This window comes from Mus caroli, unplaced genomic scaffold (assembly GCF_978045245.1).
Source record: "Mus caroli unplaced genomic scaffold, Mus_caroli_1 scaffold_4, whole genome shotgun sequence".
Taxonomy (NCBI): domain Eukaryota; kingdom Metazoa; phylum Chordata; class Mammalia; order Rodentia; family Muridae; genus Mus; species Mus caroli.
The window spans coordinates 138,322,541-138,341,814 of NW_028227259.1; the positions used below are offsets into that span (position 1 = coordinate 138,322,541).

A 19,274-nucleotide genomic window follows, 5' to 3' on the forward strand; every position below is an offset into this window, starting at 1 on the left:
CTGAGAAGACAGGCCTAGAGATCCTCTTACCTGGACCACCTGTCCATCGAAGTCCTGCATCCTGTGCACTTTGTGACTCTCGCTACAGCCAGGAACAGATTGAAGAGACACAACAGATGCGACTGTGAGCATGGGACAGGCTGGGCCCCACCCAGCAACCTACCTCCAGTCCTCCCTACCCACACAGCCATGTCCTCACACGCTCAATACAAACCTACTTCCTGTCATCTCTACCCACAATCACATCCTCACACACACACAGGACAAACAGAACAGCTCTCGGCAGTCAGCTGAGGTTGCCGTGTTTGTCGAGTTTTTAATTCTGTATGTGGATATGTATGCAAGTGCACAGGTACCCTGAGGGGCCACAGGCACTGTCTCTCCTGGAGCTGGGGTTCCAGGTGGTTGTGAGCCATCCAACACAGTGCTGGGAACAGAAGTCCAGTCCTCTGCGGGAGCAGTAAGCGCTCTTCACTGCTGAGCATCTATCTGGCCAGTTTGTTGTTTGTTTGCTTTTTTATGATGCTAGGGATGGGACCCAGGTCTCACGCCAACCTAGCACTACCCTAGCCGCTAACATGGAAGCTTTGGACAACTGCTCTAATACTGAGCCGTGCCTGATTCTTACTGAAAGAGAAGTTACCTATTCAACAAAGGAGCTGCAGTCCCAGGCCATGTTTGTTTTTGAAACAGGGTCTCTCCATTATATATTCCTGGCTGTCCTGGAACTCATTCTGTGTGGCCTCCCTTCCCCCAGCCTGGAACCTGCTTGCTCAAGGGTGGAGCTACGTGCTCATTCGTCCTGCCACGCCTACTGCTGGAACCTGCCTTTGCTGCCTGGAGGCACACACGTGTTCGTCCTGCTACTGGACCCTGAGTTACTTGGCGGGATATTGGGTTCCCTCCCCATTCCTTTATAACTGAGTGTCTGAAAATAGTAAAATTGAGCTTTGATCAGGATGTTGTCTTAGCTCCATTGTTTCTTCCGCCCCGTCTAGATTCCTCTCTTTTCAGTTCGAACTGCCATTCTCAGTTGAACCGTTCGTGTTGTGGACTGCGGGCAGGCCGCAACAGTTGGCGCCCGAACAGGGACATGAAGAATGGCAGAGGGATGCTAAGAGAAACGACTGCTGTGTGGAGCTCCACAAGAAAGGAAAGGATCTTCGTATCGGAGGAGCATCGGAGCAACGGACAGGTACACATGCTAGCGCTAGCCTAAAATTTCAGTTTTGTAAAGTGTTGCTGAGGATGCGGTAGGATACGAATCAAGTTTGAATCAGTGCTGACCCAACACTGTTTCTGCTTGGGGTCAGTAGTTCGTTAATCGGAACTAGATACGGAGACAGGTGGTGTGCCGCAGCTTTTTAGAAAGCTGCTTAGGTGGAAGAAGGAAGGGTTCAAAGTCATGGATCAGGCGGTTGTTTTTAGCTTTCAGGAGTTGCTTCAGGCCAGAGGAGTAAGGCTTGAAGTACAATTAGTAAGAAATTTTTTAGATAAGCTAGATAGCTGTTGTCCATGGTTCAAAGAAGAAGAAACGATAGATTGTGGAACCTGGGAGAAAGTTGGTGAGGCCTTGAATATCGCTCAGACAGATAATTTTACCTTAGGTCTCTGGGCACTTGTAAATGATGCTATAAAAGATGCAACTTTTCCAGGGCTAAATCGCCCTCAGGCGGAACTTGTGGTATCTCAGGAGGAGTGCCTATCAGAGAAGGCCTCCTCAGAAAAAGATCTTCTTAACTCAAAAATTGATAAATGTGGTTCCTATCCTAAATAGTAAAATTTAAGATAAGATATAAAGCAATGCCTCTTTATTAAAGCGTTAAAGCTTGCTTTAATAGGTATTCATAGGTATTAATTGATATCCAAACTTCGTAATATGATAGTAATGCTTCTAATATTGATTTTAACAGTGATAAATTGTTTTAAACATAGGTTTTGCTTTCCCAAAGTTGTAGATATTATCCTAACCTTGCACAAAAACTTAAAAATTATGGTTAAAACTGCCATTGTTCCATTGACTGCAGCTTGCAGTTTGATTGCAAATTTAAGATTAATGCTCAGATTAAAAAGTATTTTACCCTTGAGTCAATACAGGGCTCTGGGCAGCCCCAGAGCGGCTTGTGGCCCTTTCTTTTGTTTTGCAAACAATGCCTAAAAAAGTTTTTCCCTGTGTTCAAGAAAATTTCTTTTTAACAGTGTTACAGATCTATTCAGATGTTTAAAATAATGCTTAAATTCAAAGATTTTTGCTTCTAGTAAACTGGTAATCACTAGAAAATTTTGCCTCTACGTATGGCTAATATAGCTTTACATTATGTAAGAAAAATGTTTATTGTTTCTGCTTCTTTACAAGAAGCCAAAAGTTTTAATCTTTCAGTATATATTGTTTCCTAAGTGGAAAGTATTTTATTAACTAATGCTTCTCAAGGGAAGTTTACCTTAAATCCTTGCTTGTCATTTTTCCAGTTTAGACTAGCTTCTAACCTTTTAACTTTATGGCAATAGTACATCAGAGACTGTATATTCAGACTTAGTAAAATTAGTCATTTAATAGAGTCATAATGATTTTTCACTCTTCTTCAGTGTGACCAGCCATTCTAACTCAATCTTAGACTGGTCTAATATTCAGTTCAATTATTAGAGATTCCTATATTCTAAATTACCTAGCAAGTTAATTCAGAGCATTTCCCCCAAGGTCACCAAAGGCTCATCTTGCCTTCACCTTATTTGTCCTAAACTTTTTGCAAACTGACATTAAAGGTCAGTCTGCAGCGGAACGCCACTGGCACCCAGTTACTTCTAATTCTTATGCATTGGTAAAATGGAAGGACGCCCTGACTAATAAATGGAAGGGTCCAGATCCAGTTCTAATCTGGGGAAGAGGCTCGGTTTGTGTTTTTTCACGAGATGAAGATGAAGCACGGTGGCTACCAGAAAGATTAATTCGTCAGGTAAACACAGATTCTGTCTCTTCTCGTAAGTATCATTCTAAAGACTAAAATTCCTCTTGTGCTTAGATTTCAGCTGGGAGTGGAAGCTCTCAGAAACACTGTTTTCCTCTGAGCCAATTCCCCTACAAGAGGCCGGATTAACTTTAGTTTTACAATTTGCATCTAAATAAAGTACCTTGACTTCTCCAAACAGAAAATTTACATTGCTACACTCTCATTGTTTAGAATTCTTCCTTTTCTCAAGCAGGTCAATCTACATTCTCCGGTTCTCCGCCCCTAAGAGCAAACAGGTGGTACTGCTAATCTCCCTTCCAAGGACATCCCAGCATGTGGCTTTTTAGTCTAAGATAAGATTTAGATTTACCAGGAGAGCTAGGGAAGTAGAAATTTCATATATATTTACAGAGATTAGTTCTTATTTTGATAGAGATGGGCTTAGTCCCTTAGCTGGCCTCTGGCTTTTCACCCTTGCTGTTACTGCAAGGTGTCCTTAGTTCCTCAGGCTAGGGAATAACAGGTATGAAGAGGAAAGACTTTCAGCTCCTATTTTAACCAAAATTAATGGTGTTAATACTGACATAATTCTTGTCTAGGCCTTGCTAAATCTGAGGTTGACAAGTCTCATATAGAGACCGCGCATAACTCAGAAATGCGCTACTGATTCATAATCATATGAATACAGTATGGGTACCGCTTGGCGCAGGAGATTACTGCGGAGGGAAGGTCCAGCTTGACCGTTTCTGAGTTCCCTGTGCGACACACCTGATTTGAAAGAGGTTGGTATCTGATTCCAGCTAAAAACCAAAAATACTTAAGGCTCTGCCTCCCCTCCCCAAAAGATACCAAGAGCCACAGATGTGAGTTGTTATAACACTCACGGGAGGAATCAGGTCAATGTCCACCCAAGTCAAGGTTAAAGGCCCACTCATCTATGGATGAAAAGAATCATTTGATCACCTCTGTTAAGCATTGCCTATTTAAACTTAATTAATAGGGGGGAGAGAGGTTGGAGACCTTACTGTCGTAAGGGCAAGCCCTTCACTGCCTCCCACCCAAATAAAAAAGCCAACTGGCCTTGTACTAAAGAGCTGGTCTTACCCCCTTCTCACTGTTTCCCCTGCCTGTCACCCAAAATTGCGGAGGATTATCAGCTCAGTGTTATTCTAAATTTGTTTAGTTAAACTCAGCCAGGGTTCCAACGCCCTACTTAAAATGCAAACAGGTAGCTACCTATTCAGCACTAATTAGCATTATAAAGTCAGAGCCTATTCTGTTAAGTGGTTTACTAGGATAATAAAGACAGTCTTAGCCAAATACAGTTTACCATTAGAAAAGTTAGGGAATCCCACGGAAACAGGTTTTTTCTTTAGCCCTAAGAACTCAGGCAGAACTATTGAACATAAATAATTTTTCTGCCTCAGGCCACCCCCTTTTTTATTTTTGTTTTGTTAACTAATGGGAGGAGATGTGGCCTCCCTTCCCCCAGCCTGGAACCTGCTTGCTCAAGGGTGGAGCTACGTGCTCATTCGTCCTGCCACGCCTACTGCTGGAACCTGCCTTTGCTGCCTGGAGGCACACACGTGTTCGTCCTGCTACTGGACCCTGAGTTACTTGGCGGGATATTGGGTTCCCTCCCCATTCCTTTATAACTGAGTGTCTGAAAATAGTAAAATTGAGCTTTGATCAGGATGTTGTCTTAGCTCCATTGTTTCTTCCGCCCCGTCTAGATTCCTCTCTTTTCAGTTCGAACTGCCATTCTCAGTTGAACCGTTCGTGTTGTGGATTGCGGGCAGGCCGCAACAATTCTGTAGACCATGCTAGCCTAGAACTCAGATATCTGCCTTCCTCTGCCTCCAGTGTTCTGGGATTAAAGGTGTGCACCACCATGGCTGCCTCCTAACCCTTCCTTTTGCTCTTCTGAGATAAGGTCTATTTAAACTGCCTTGAACTTTTAACTCTCCAGTCCATAACTCCTAAACATGAAGACTACTGCCATGAACCACTATGCCAGACTTGGGAAAATATTTTCAACACTAAAATAAAAAGAGTGAGATAAAGGGGATTTTTTTAAGTTCATTTAATAAAGTGAACATTTTACAAAAATATAAAATAGCCAGACATAATGGTGCACACTTTAATCCCAGAACGCAGGAAGCAGAGGCAGGTGGATTTCTGTAAGTGCAAGGCCAACATGCTGACACAGAAATTTCCAGGCCAACCAAAGATACAGTGACAGCCTTTCTCAAGAAAACTGATAGAGCCTGAAATGGAAGAAAGGTGGCACAGAGGCAAGTAGATATTTGAGTTCAAAGTTAGCCTGGTCCACAGAGCTAGTTCAAGGACAGCCAAAGCTACACAGAGAAACCATGTTTCAATAAAAAACAGAGGGGCCTAGCAAGATGGCTCAGGAGCTCAAGGCACAGGCTGCCAAACCCAATGACCTGAGTTCTAGCCCAGAAGCCCTAAGGTAGAAGGTGAGAACCAACTCCTGAAAATGATCCTCTGACTTCACACATGGGGTGAGGACGTGCATGTATACACAGACATATGCACACAGACATACACACACACACACACACACACACACACACGAAGCAACAGCTTTCTACATCATGGCCAATGCTCTTCCACCCTCCCCTCTCACCCTACAAATGGTGGGCCTCTGCTGAGATGAGGGCTCCCTTCCTCCCCAGCATTCCACGTGCCTGCTTACCTGTATACTTCATCCTCCACCACCTTCCGGCCACACTGCCCGTGGGAATTGTTCCCCATGCTGAAGACTGAAGCACACAAGACACCGCCAGGCTGGCAGGTCAGTACTGAGGGCTCCTGGCCTGCGCACCCTCCCTAACCCTAGGTCTCCCTCTCCCTCACTCCCAGACTCTGCAGCAGCCCATGAGTGTGGCATGGCCTGCTTCTCGTCTAGATCCAATTGCACTTGCAGGGACTGGAGATCATAAGCCAAGCCACTGCTTGACCCCAGGAGAACCGCAATCGGGAGGAAGAAACCAGAGGTAGATGGGACTGCTGTTCAGCTGGGGTAGAGGCCAGTGCCTGTACCATGATCATTATTAGCATGCTTAGAACCTCTACAAACACATGCTCAGTCATAAACAGATTACAGGCAATTAAAAATAACAGCCAAAAGCCGGGCGTGGTGGTGCACGCCTTTAATCCCAGCACTCGGGAGGCAGAGGCAGGCAGATTTCTGAGTTCGAGGCCAGCCTGGTCTACAAAGTGACTTCCAGGACAGCCAGGGTTATACAGAGAAACCCTGTCTCGAAAAACCAAAAAAAATAAAATAAAATAAAATAAAATAAAAATAACAGCCAAATAAAATAAAATAAAATAAAACCAGGCTGGGCTGCAGAGATGGTCCAGCACTTAGAATTTCTTCCAGAGGACCTGAGCTCAGTTCCCAGCACCCACAATGGGCGGACAAAACTGCCCAGCTCTGGGAGACCTGATATTGTCTTCTGGCCCATGCAGGCACCACACACATGCAGCATACACTCAAATATACACAAAGATACATGGATAAAAATTAAAAATAAATCTTAGGAAAGATAATCAAGGACTGAGGTACCACACAGCCCAGTGGTAGAGTGACAGCAACTTTCTAGCAGAGAACATGTTAGCAAGTCTGTATGTAATGCTGCCCTCTGAAGCCACTCCTCAGTCTGCAGGGAAACACCACATCACGTCACAACAGTAAGAGCAAGGCCAAGAGCAAGGCCAGTGTTCAGATACTCCCCCCCCCCCCCCCCCCGCCGTCCTCCATTCTCTGCAAGCCTACTTACCACCTTCTCTGTCTGTCAGGACAAGGGAGTGTGCTCGACCGCAGGACACCTGCAACACCTTTGTCTCCTGAGGTCTGTCCAGCGGCAGCGGGACAGGCGAGGGCTCCAAAACGTACTCATAGCCCCTGGCTGGACAGAAGAACCCAGGTCACAAGGCTGCCGCTGGTTCAGTCACCTCAGCTCTTACAGAAACCTGACTGTCCAACCACACTGATTTCTGCAGGAAGGAACTTGACAGCAGTGACTCAGAGCCTGCACATTCCGGGCAAGGATAGTCTGAGGAGCCTGACTCGCAGCCTGCCCTCCAGTGTCCCCTCCATGCCACAGGCAGGTCCTGAACACTGACTTGCCTCCAGAGAGAAATCTCTGGGACTGGGGCTGGAGCTTGGTGACAGAACACTTCCCTAGCTACACAGAGTTCTGGGTTCCAGCCCCTCCCACACCACATAAACCCCCAAGATGAGGAAAAGTCAAGTCCCAGGTCAGCCGCAGCCAAACAGTGAGCGCCAAAGCAGCCTGGTCTACTCCATCTTAAAGGAGAAAACACACTTTCAGAGTTGGTCATGATAATCCCAGGACTCAGGAGGCTGAGGCAGGAGAACTACAGATTGAGACCTAGTTTCAATAAAACCTGAATAAATAAATCAGTCTCCTGGGCCAAGAGTCTAGCTGCACCAGGCCCTGGGTTTGGTCATCATCAACACAAACACACAGAGACAGAGAGAAAGAGAGAGAGAGAGAGAGAGAGAGAGAGAAAGAATATCAAATTAAACAAAAACTGTAAGAGGGGAGGAATAGGGCTGGTGAGATGGCTCAGTGGGTAAGAGCACCCGACTGCTCTTCCGAAGGTCCAGAGTTCAATTCCCAGCAACCTCATGGTGGCTCACAACCATCCGCAACAAGATCTGACTCCCTCTTCTGGCTCTTCTGGAGTGTCTGAAGACAGCTACAGTGTACTTACATATATTAATAAAATAAATCTTTAAAAAAAAAAAAAGAGGGGAGGAATAGTCTAAAAGGGCTAAGGAATAAATAAATATTTATTTATTATGTGTAAGTACACTGTAGCTGTCTTCAGACACTCCAGAAGAGAGCATCAGATTTCGTTACGGATGGTTGTGAGCCACCATGTGGTTGCTGGGATTTGAACTCAGAACCTTTGGAAGAGCAGTCGGCGCTCTTAACCACTGAGCCATCTCACCAGCCCCTAAGGAATAAATAAAAGAAAGAAAAAATACATTTTTTTTTCAAATAGAGAGCCACAGGATAGGTGTGTAACTCCAGCACTCGGGGACAAAGGCCAAGGCAGAAAACAGCTCAGCTGATAAAGGCCCTGTCAACCGGGGTCCAGTCCTCAGGACTCGGGACAGAGATGCAGCTCCCACAGTTATCCTCTGACCTCCGCATACACAGCCTGGCACATCCACCCAGATACACACACAGAGGCAAAGGCAGGAACGTCAAGAGTTCAAGGCCATCATCTACACAGCACATCCTCTTGCCTCCACTCTCCAAGGCCTGGGACTACAGATACACGCCCGCAGTGATGCTGTCCTGAGGATGGAAGCCAGACAGTGTCGTAAGATCAGAAAGTAGAGAGCTGTGTCTGACCAGCCTACTGACGCGGTGTGGTGGCCCGTGCCTTTAATCTCAGCTCTCTGGAAACAGAGGCAGGTGGATGTCTGTGAGTTCCAGAACAGCCAGGGCTGTTACAAAGAGAAACCATGTCTCGAAAAACAGAGAGACAGAGAGACAGAAACAGAGACAGACAGCAAGAAAGAACTTTAAATTATTTCTAACTTTTTGTTGTTGTTTGATGCAGGGTCTCACTATGTAGCCTTGGCTAGCCTAGAACTATGTAGACCAGGCTGGCCTCAAACTGAGAGATCTGCCTGCCTCCCAATGGCTGAGGTTAAATGTGTACAACATCACACCTAACCTTTTCTAACATCTTGAAGGATTTTAGTTTCAGTTATGTGTATGTGCACATCTGTCTGTCTGTACACATGAGTGTGGTGTCTGAGGGGACCAGAAGAGGGTGCTGGGCCCTCTGGAGCTGGAGTTACAAGCAGCTTTGAGCTGCCTGATATAACTTAGGTCCTTTGGAAGGACACACCCTTAGCTACTAAGTCATCTCTCCAGCACTGAGTTCTAACATTAGCAAGTTCCAAGCACTGGGGATAAAGCTCTGTATTAAGGATTCTGTTCGACTTTTTAAACGTTTAAAGATTTTATTTCGTGTGTGCGCACAAGTACATGTGTTCCACAGCATGTGTGGGGAGATCAGGGGACAAGTTCCAAGAAGAGGTTCTCTCCTCCCACTCTCTGGTCCCAGGGATCAAACATGGGTTTCCAGGCTTGACAGGGAGTGCCTTGACCTACAGCCCCCACTCCAGATATTTCAGAGCAGTAAGGGACAAACTGGAGTCGCTTTCCAGGTCGGCAAACAGCAGGTATTTGTCTCTTTGCCTAAATGGTCCATGTTGTTACCAGAGGCTGACAACAGGGCTTGGGGGATTTTGGGTTGGTTTGGGGTTTGTTTTTTTTTCAAGACATAATTTCCCTGTGTAGCCCTGGGGGTCCTACAACTCGCTTTGTAGATTAGGCTGGCTTCAAACTCAGAGATCTGCCTACCTCTGCCCCTTCGCCCCTCTTCCCCTCTGCCCCACGAGTGCTGGAATTAAAGTTGTGAGTCATGCCGGGCGTGGTGGCGCATTCCTTTAATCCCAGCACTCAGGAGGCAGAGGCAGGCAGATTTCTGAGTTCGAGGCCAGCCTGGTCTACAGAGTGAGTTCCTGGACAGCCAGGGCTACACAGAGAAACCCTGTCTCGGGGAAAAAAAAAAAAGTTGTGAGTCACTAGCCCCACATTCCGCCCTTGAGTTTTTAAGACAGGGTATCATTTGGTAGCTGAAGCTCCCCCTTCTAGCCCCTCCCTTTCGGACACCAACACAACCCTCTTCATTTAGTTACAGTTTATGGCAAGGATACCTGCTTACTTTTATCCTTCCGGCTCCTGTGGAATCCCAGCTGGGAATCTTTGTTGAGTCCCATGCCCCAGACTTTTGTAACATCCTTGGTTTTCGAGGACAGCAATGTGAATCCATAGCCACAGGCAGCAGAGGAAATCTGAAAAAGAGTTTCCCGCAACACACCATGGCCTGATGTGTGGTGTCGGTGCTTTCAGTAAGATGTGACAAGCTATTTACATACACGCGTGTAGGCCATCATCCGTCTTCTCTGTACACACAGCACACACTGAGCATTTTCATCTCCCCACCCCCATAACATGGTCCAGCACTGCGACTGAAGGAAGACCTTAGTGTGAATCGTAGCCCCACCCCTTATCAGCTACATGGCTATGGCTGTATTATTCATCCTCTCTAGATCTCTGCATAAAAAGAAAACCAAGGGGGGCTGGTGAGATGGCTCAGTAGGTAAGAGCACCCGACTGCTCTTCTGAAGGTCCGGAGTTCAAATCCCAGCAACCACATGGTGGCTCACAACCATCCATAGCGAGATCTGACTCCCTCTTCTGGAGTGTCTGAAGACAGCTACAGTGTACTTACATATAATAAATAAATAAATAAATAAATAAATCTTTAAAAAAAAAAAAAGAAAACCAAGTCATACAGTCAGATGGCTCAGAGGTAAAGGTATTTGTCACTTACACTTGGGGACCTCAGTTCAATCCCCAGAACTATACAGTGGAAGGAGAGACCTGACTCCTGCAAGCTGTCCCCTGACCTCCACATGTGTGCTAAGACACACAAGCACGTGCACACACATGTTTACACACACGTCTTGAATAGTGAATAAATGTTCAAACATATTTAAAGGAATGAGGGGCTGGAGAGATGGCTCAGTAGGTATGAACCCTAGTTCTGCTAGCAGACGGGCCTGAGCCGAGATCTGTCTGGCATGGCTGCATGTGGTATCTTGTACACTCGGTGATGGGGCGGAAACAGGAGAATGCCAGTTCACAGGCACGGTGAGAGATCCTGTCTCAGGAGAATAATGCAGACAGCGATAAAGGAAGACAGTCTGGCCTCTGCACATCCAAGGACGGGGGCACGCATCTGTGGGAGCACGCACACAGAGTGAGAGGAGAAAGCACACCCCTTACTGGTTGTTACCAAGAAGAAATGAGTTCATACGTCCGAAGCCTTTGTGGTGAACAGCGCCTGACTCATGCAACTTACTCAGTCTGAGGAAAATCAAGGTTCCAGAGATTAAGCCACTTGTCTGTTAGAGGGTGGACCATGCTACACTCCTCAGCCGGGGGGCCACACAGAGGTGTTGCCATGGCTACCATGGAAGTCCTCACTTCCAGTGACTGGAGGGAACTCATCTTGAAACTTTACTTCTGGTGGGAACGCTAATTCTAGTTGGGGCCAGAGATAACCCAAATCCATGTTCCTTATCTCCACACTACCCAGAGTAGCCACACTCTCCTGGCAGGGGTCACCTCAGTCTTACACTTAATGCCCCCAAGTCCTCTCTATCACACAGTATAAAGCCCCCAGCCTAAGGGTATCCCACCATCTCTCAGCTGTTGACAGTTTATCAGAGACCCAGCAACGTTGAATCTCACTGAATCCTAAATAAAAACTCCAGAGTACCACCCTTCATACTCAGCCTCCTAACTGCTGCCATTACAGACCTGTGCCACAACTCACCAGGAACATTTTTCATTCCAGCTAACTATTTCTTTTTTAATTATGATTTTTATTTCTGTGTCTGTCTGTGTCTTTGTGCGCATATGCACACATGCATGCAGGTACCCTCTGAGGCCAGGAGAGGGCGCTCGATCCCCTGGAGCTGGAGGTACAGTTCACTGTTAGCCACCCCACTGGGCCCTGAGACAGAAACTTGGGTGCCCTCCAGTTGTTAACTGCTAAGCCATCTCCCCAGCTTTTCTTAGATAAATGTGTTATTACAATCTGTTGATGTCATTTAAAAGTGCCATGTCCCTCTTTTTTCCTTGTGACAGTTTTCCTTCTAAGATTCATACAAGGCATGTATACCACCATCCTTCTGCTCAAAACACTTCAACTAACTTTCTTTCTTTCTTTCTTCCTTTCTCTTTTTCTTTCTTTTGGGTTTTTTTCTTGAGACAGGGTTTTTGTGTATAGTCCTAGTTGACCTAGAACTAGCTCTGTAGATCAGGCTGGCCTGGAACCCTCCTGCCTCCCTGCCTCCCTGCCTCCCTGCTTTCTGCCTCCTGCCTCCCTCTGCTGGGATTGAAGGCATGTGCCACCACACCTTGCAGCGCTGCAGTTTTCTAGCCTCCTAGAGCCACCGTCCTTCTGGCATGGCTTGAGAGCCAAGGAGATGACCTACATGGGAGGCTGAAGCTAACTGGACCGCATGAGAGGAAGCAGGAAAGATTCAGGTTCAAGTCCCAGCCCGTGGCTGCTTACAACTGTCTGTAGCTCCAGCTCCACAGGATAGCATGCCCTCTTCTTCTGACCTATGTGGGCATCAGGCATGCAAGTGATGCACAGAAAAACATACAGCAACGGACAAACAGACATACACACAGACAGACAGAACGACCCCTATAGGTCTAAAAATTATGCCCAGCACACTAAGATTAATCTCATGTTTAGTGATGCCTGTTTATTTAATACTCAACAAACGTTTGATGGGCACACAGTACCATTTATTCTGTTCATGTGTGAGAAGCTCTGAGCAGTATCTAACAGTGTCCCCTAACACTGACATTATAATGTACCAGGAGGGGGCTTCCAGCCACAGTCTACAGAGAGGTTCGTGAATGTCTTCCCCACAAGCAAGAATTAGACAAGACCAGGTCTGGTGTCTCACACCTGCAATGCCAGCAGGCAGCAGGATTCTAAAGCAGGAAGATCACAAGTTTAAAGTCGGTCTGGACTACACACTGAGATTAAGGCCAACTTGGGTTACGTATAAACTCCCTGTCTCAAAACACAAAATTTTAAAAAGTTAGCCTTTACTAATCCAATTTCACACTATAGTGAAAGCTCCACCCCACTAAACCAAGCAAGGAAAAGAAAATAAGCACCCAGTTAGAAACAAGTCCACAAAACTATGTCTATTCACAGGCAACCTAGACATAAAAACACTAAGAAATACACAGAAGTCTGTAAGAACAGGGGCTGGGGCCAGGTTGGTGGCTTTAATCCCAGCACTCAAGAGGCAGAGGTGGGTGGACCTCTGTCAGTTACAAGGCCAGCTTGGTCTACCAAGCTAGTTCCAGGACCATCAGAACTATGTATAGGAAGACCCAGTCTTGAAAAACTAAACTAAAAAAAAAAAAGGACCGAGAGCTGGAGAGATGGTTTACAGCCTTCCGTAGTTCCTAATCTACAGGCTCTCACAGCCTCTTCTGGCCCCCATGGGCGCCAGGCACACAAATGATACAGACATGTATGCAGGCAAAATGCCATAGGCATAAAAAATGTTTTTAATTTATAGACCCACTTAACAACTGCAGCAACGTTACAAAGTAGGAGATTCACACACATCAGAAAAAATAAATTAAAAAACTGTAGGGCTGGGCTAGAGAGATGGCTCAGTGGTTAAGAGCACTGACTGCTCTTCCGAAGGTCCTGAGTTCAATTCCCAGCAACCACATGGTGGCTCACAACCATCCATAATGAGATCTGACACTCTCTTCTACAGTGTCTGAAGACAGCTACAGTGTACTTACATATATATAATAAATAAATAATTCTTTAAAAAAAAAAAAACTGTAGGGCTTGGCTCAGTGGTAGGACACTTGCCTTTAACAATGTGACACAGCCGGGCGTGGTGGCGCACGCCTTTAATCCCAGCACTCGGGAGGCAGAGGCAGGCGGATTTCTGAGTTCGAGGCCAGCCTGGTCTACAAAGTGAGTGCCAGGACAGCCAGGGCTACACAGAGAAACCCTGTCTCGAAAAAACAAAAAAACAAAAAACAAAAACAAAACAATGTGGCACAATCCTGGGTTTGATTTCCACCATCACAAACCACACTTCTATAAAGTATAAATAAATACTTTTTATTGCTACCAAAAGAAAGGGTGGGTGGGTTTTTTTTTTTTCCAACTAAAGATGTTAGCACAACCAGGTAGTTAGAAGCAAAAAGACCTCTGTATACAAAAGAGAACTGGGAGGGAGAAAGTAGCTCAGTAAACACAGTGCTTGCAGGGCAAAAACCCTTGGGTTCCCCGTCCCCAGCACCACTTAAGCCAGAAATGGTCGCACACGGCTGTAATAGCAGCATTTCAAGGGTAAAGACAGGGTCTCACTATGTAGCCCAAGCCAGAGTACAACTTGTGGCAATCCTCTTGCCTCAACCTTCCAGTCCAAGTCCTGGGACTACAGATGTGAGCCACCACAGCCGCCAGGCTGAGCCCTTTTGAAAGGTGAGCCTCTTTTTCTTTTTGACAGGGTTTCTCTGTGTAGCCCTGGCTGTCCTGGAACTCACTCTGTAGACCAGGCTGGCCTCAAACTCAGAAATTTGCCTGCCTCGGTCTCCAAGTGCTGGGATTAAAGGCGTGAGCCACCTTAGAAGCTCCATGGGCAACCTCCCATTTCCCCTCCAACCGCTCAGATGAGCATCTCCTTTTCCGGCTGCCCATCACTGACTCTAGCGGACACACCTCCGACCTGAGGAATGTCCCTTCCCTCAAGGGAGCTGTCTAGTCTAAGTTACAAATACCACCATTTACACCCTACAGCTGTGGGGCCCTAGACCTTACTTGACCTCTCTGCTACTCCCTTTCATCCTCTGTAACTGGGAGGTGACAGCTACGGCCTTTTGGGGGCGGGGGAGGGGGGCGCGAATGATCTAAGAAGGGCAGAATCCTTGGTGTGATTGTCAAGCTACGCCATCGGGCAAGAAAGTAAGGGAAGACACCAAACTCTCTCGAGCCACAAGCAAAGTGCTGAAAATGCTGAACGAGACCCCAAGATCCACAGACTCAGCAGTGAAGGACGGAGCACTGAAAGAAACAGACTTCTCGGCTGCCATCCCTCATGCCTCCCTCTGCAGATCCCGGGTTCTCGGAGGTCATTGCTCCCGGAAATCCGGCCCCGCGGGGAAGAAAGTCCCCTAAGAGATGCCAGCGAGGATGCCACTGCCCCCACCTTATGATCCAGCTCCAGGCGGTAGGGGACCGGCTGGATCCTGCGTCGGGGCCGCAGGCCGGCGCGCGGTCCAGGCCCCGAGGACGGCACCACGAAGCTGGGCACCCCGAGCGCCCCGGAGAAGCTGAAGCCCCAGACGAAGACGCGATCGGCGCGAGCCGCGCGCTCGCCCACGTACTGAAACACCGGAACGTCCGCCTCGGCCTCGGCCGCTTCTCGCCGGCTCCGCGAACGGCCGGCCGGTGTCCAGTGCTCGCGAGCCGGTGCCGGCCACCTCGGCCGCGGCCCCCGCAGAGCCCGGGCCGCCGCCAACATCCTCCGCTGCCACGCCTCAACCGCTTATGGGCGCCGCCATCTTGTGTCACCCTTGTCCTCTAGCCTGGCGGAAGTAGATACGGCCATGCTTACTACTGGCAGAAGGCGACGCGCTAAGGGAAATGCAACCATGTTTACTATTGGCAGATGATTACTACTCCACGAAAGCAAAAACTTGGGAAGGCTATGGCTTCGCCGTCGTTATCCATGAGTAGGGGACTTAAATGAGTGTCAAACTATTATTTGAAGATGTCTGTGAAGTGTCCTATGATTCTTACTGCCCCTTTTTAAATTCTTTGTGTGTTAGTTTTTGTGTGGAGTTATTTAGGTGGAGCTGGGAATTGAACCCAGGTCCTCACACATCCTTAGGGTATAGATTAACACAGACTACTCTCCCAACTCCAAGAAGTGTTTTATATAAATACTGAAAGGAGACAGAGGGAGCATCCTAGATGCTTATCTCATGGAAGCAAAACTGGGGAAGGTAGCTGGGCACAGTGGCTCACACCTGTAAACCCAACTTTAGGCTGAGGCAGGAATATTGCTGCAAATTGGAAACCACTCTAGAAGAAAGAAAACCTATTAATATATATGTTTTGTTTGTTTGTTTGTGACAGAGTCTCATTATTTAGCCCTAACTAGCCTGGAACTTGCTTTGTTCCTGTAGACCAGGATAACTCAACCCTGCCCCTGCCTCCTAAATGGTGTGTGCCACCATACCCAGCACTGATTGGTTGATTTAGTTTATTTTAGGCGGTTTTATTTCTTGTATATTGGTACTTTGCCTGCATGTATATCTGTGTACCCTGTGTGTATAGTGTCTGTGGAGGCCTCAGAAAAGGATGTTAGATTCTCTAGAACTGGAGTTACAGTTGATACCCCACTCCCACACACACCCGTGGGAATGCTAGAATTAGAACTCTGGTCCTCTGGAAGAGTAAACAGTATTTTGTTTTGTTTGTCGTTGTTGTTGCACAGTGTTCTTAACTCTTGAGCCCTCTCTCCTGCCCTCTAATTGAATATTTTTCTAAGACAGGGTCTCACTCTGTAACCCAGGCTAGCCTCTACCTCACTACAGTTCTCCTACCCCAGCCTCCCAAGTGATGGGATTACAGACCCATGCCAGTGTGCCAGGTTCAACCCTGATTAAACTACACCTGGCTTTCAGGGGCCCTTCTTACTTCCTTTAGATCTCTCAGCATGAAAGCTACACAGAGAAATTCAGTCCCTGAAATAAAGACTACAGTCCATGGCAGGGCTTCCTAAAAGTTATCCCCTAATACAGAGTGGATCCTTCCCCGCTGAACTCCCTTTGCTCATCCTTAGTGTGTATTGCTTGATAAACAGGAACGTACTAATTAGTTTTCCTTCAGATGGGTCTCATGTGGCCCAGACTGAGCTTGAATTCATTATGTACCCAAGGATGGCCTTGAACTCTTGATCTTTTTGCCTATCTCCAGTGTTCACCACTATGCCAAGTTTACACAGTCCTGGGATATGACCCAGAGCATCCTGCATGCTAGAAACACACTGTCAACTGAGGTCCATCTGAAGCCCCATACTTCATCCAATGTGTACTTAATCCCAAGACAAGCTCAAGGACATGTTACACACCTAGTCTGTGAAGTGTGGCATCCCTGTGTCCTTACCACTTTGCCAGAATGTATCACTGTTTCATAAAGCAGAATCCTCCAATGAGATAAGAGAATACATGGGGGACAAACAGGATGACTTTAGGGCATAGGTGTTTGCCACCAAGCCCAAATCCCAGGACCACCACGTGGGGGCCGAAGGAGAGAACAGACATCTGCAAGTTGTCCTCTGACCTCCGAGCCAATAAACGTGTGCAGAAGGATCCTGTTGCAGCGTCATTCTTGCTGGTCGAGTCGGACACGCACAAGAGATGCTTCACCACAGGATGTGGCTGCAAGATTCATAAGCTTCAGCTTACAGATCAGTCTCAGGTCAGGTCTCAGGAGAGCAGAGCATGGACCAAGTAAGACACTTGATACTCACGAGGAAGGACCTGACTTCCCAGTATAAACTGAAAGCAAAGTTAATCCAACCCTGGAGAGTCAAGGCGAGATGTGAGGACGCATGTGTGTCTTAATCCCAGCACTGAGGAGGCAGAGGCAGGTGGATCTCTGTGAGTTTGAGGCCAGCCTGGTCGGCAGAGTGAGTTCCAGGACTGTGTGCAGCCAGGGCTACACAGAGAAACCCTATCCCACCCCACCCCCCCAAAAAAGATATGGACTATGGAGGGCAAAATGAAAGAGGATGAAGACGGTTCACAGATGCCAAAGTATCTCTCCTGACTAAACAGTCTGGCAAGGAGCTGGTGTGTGAGTGGGATGATGTCATTAGGTGTTGTCTTAGTTAGGGTTTTACTGCTGTGAACAGACACCATGACCAAGGCAAGTCTTATAAAAACAACATTTAATTGGAGCTGGCTTACAGGTTCAGAGGTGCAGTCCATTATCATCAAGGTGGGAGCATGGCAGTATCCAGGCAGGCATGGTGCAGGAGGAGCTGAGAGTTCTAGGTCTTCATCCAAAGGCTGCTAGTGGAAGACTGACTTCCAGGCAACTAGGGTGAGGATCTTAAGCCCACACCCACAGAGGCACATCTACTCCAACCAGGTCACACCAATTCCAACAAGGCCACACCTCCAAATGGTGCCACTCCCTGGTCCAAGAATATACAAACCATCACAGGTGTGAAGGGAGAATAGACCCAGAATGAGTGGAGAGCAGATGTGAAGGCGCACTGCTGTCAGTCCAGCATCATGGATGCTGAGGCTGGAGAATCAAGGCCAACCTGGGCAATAGCATGAAACTGTATCAAAACAACAATTCTAAATCACTTAGTGTTGTTACTCAGTGGTAGAGCCCCTGCCTAGAATCCCCCAGGGAGGGGCTGAGGGCGTGGCTCAGTGGTAGAGCCCCTGCCTAGAATCCCCCAGGGAGGGGCTGGGGGCGTGGCTCAGTGGTAGAGCCCCTGCCTAGAATCCCCCAGGGAGGGGCTGGGGGCGTGGCTCAGTGGTAGAGCCCCTGCCTAGAATCCCCCAGGGAGGGGCTGGGGGCGTGGCTCAGTGGTAGAGCCCCTGCCTAGAATCCCCCAGGGAGGGGCTGGGGGCGTGGCTCAGTGGTAGAGCCCCTGCCTAGAATCCCCCACACCTGGTGTGTACACCTTTATTTCTCACCACTCCAAAGCCCGAGAAAGGCAGATCTCTGAGTTTGAGGCCACTCTGGTCTACATACCTAGTTCCAGGCCAGTCTGGCTGACATAGTGAAACCCTAGTTCGGAAGATAAAAGTAGCCAAAAAGCTCGGTGTGGTGGCACACACCTTTAATCCCAGCATTTGGGAGGCAGAGGCAGGCGAATTTCTGAGTTCGAGGCCAGCCTGGTCTACAGAGTGAGTTCCAGGACACCCAGGGCTACACAGAGAAACCCTGTCTTGAAAAAATTAAAAAAAAAAAAAGTAGCCAAAAAGAAGTCTTGTCTGGTGTAAGATTGGGAAGGAGGAGTTAGACACGGTGGTGCATACCTTTGATCTCAGCACTCAGGAGGCATGCGCAGATGAATATAGCTTGCCTGGTCTACACAGTGGGTTCCAGACCTGCTGTGGCTACGTGTAGATGGCGAGACCTTATTTCAAAGGGAAAAAAGGAGAAGAAAAAGTGGGCAGTGTCTCGGCCATTAAGAGTGCTTGCTGCTTGCCGGGCGTGGTGGCACACACCTTTAATCCCAGCACTTGGGAGGAAGGCAGATTTCTGAATTCGAGGCCAGCCTCGTCTACAAAGTGAGTCCCAGGACAGCCAGAGCTATACAGAGAAACCCTGCCTCGAAAAACCAAAAAAAAGAAAAGAAAAAAAGAGTGCTTGCTGCTCTTGCATAGGACTCAAATTTGGTTCCCAGGTCCCATATCAGGTGACTCACAACCACCTAACAACTCCAGCTTCAGGAATTCTGACATAGACTTCTTGTCTCCAGAGTCCCTTGAACACGTGTGGCATTCATTCATACAGATATGCATGCATGCATACAAATAAAAGTTAAAAAAAAAAAATTCAAAAATTGCAACCCAAGAG

The 19,274-nt window shown here is 47.4% G+C and overlaps 1 protein-coding gene across 2 annotated transcripts in view; it reads right to left on the reverse strand.

Moving 5' to 3' along the window:
- Rcc1l (RCC1 like) overlaps nucleotides 1–15,229 on the reverse strand; it is a 33,540-nt gene extending 18,311 nt beyond the window's left edge. For both annotated transcript variants that reach the window (XM_029477985.1, XM_021162618.3), the window contains exons 1-5: nucleotides 14,869–15,229; nucleotides 9,753–9,882; nucleotides 6,755–6,883; nucleotides 5,668–5,734; nucleotides 31–82 (exon numbers count right to left, since the gene is read on the reverse strand). In XM_029477985.1, coding sequence (XP_029333845.1) covers nucleotides 31–82; nucleotides 5,668–5,734; nucleotides 6,755–6,883; nucleotides 9,753–9,882; nucleotides 14,869–15,183 — 693 coding nt within the window. In that variant the 5' untranslated portion in view covers nucleotides 15,184–15,229. The remainder of the gene's footprint in view (nucleotides 1–30; nucleotides 83–5,667; nucleotides 5,735–6,754; nucleotides 6,884–9,752; nucleotides 9,883–14,868) is intronic.
- Between the last annotated feature and the right edge of the window lie 4,045 nt (nucleotides 15,230–19,274).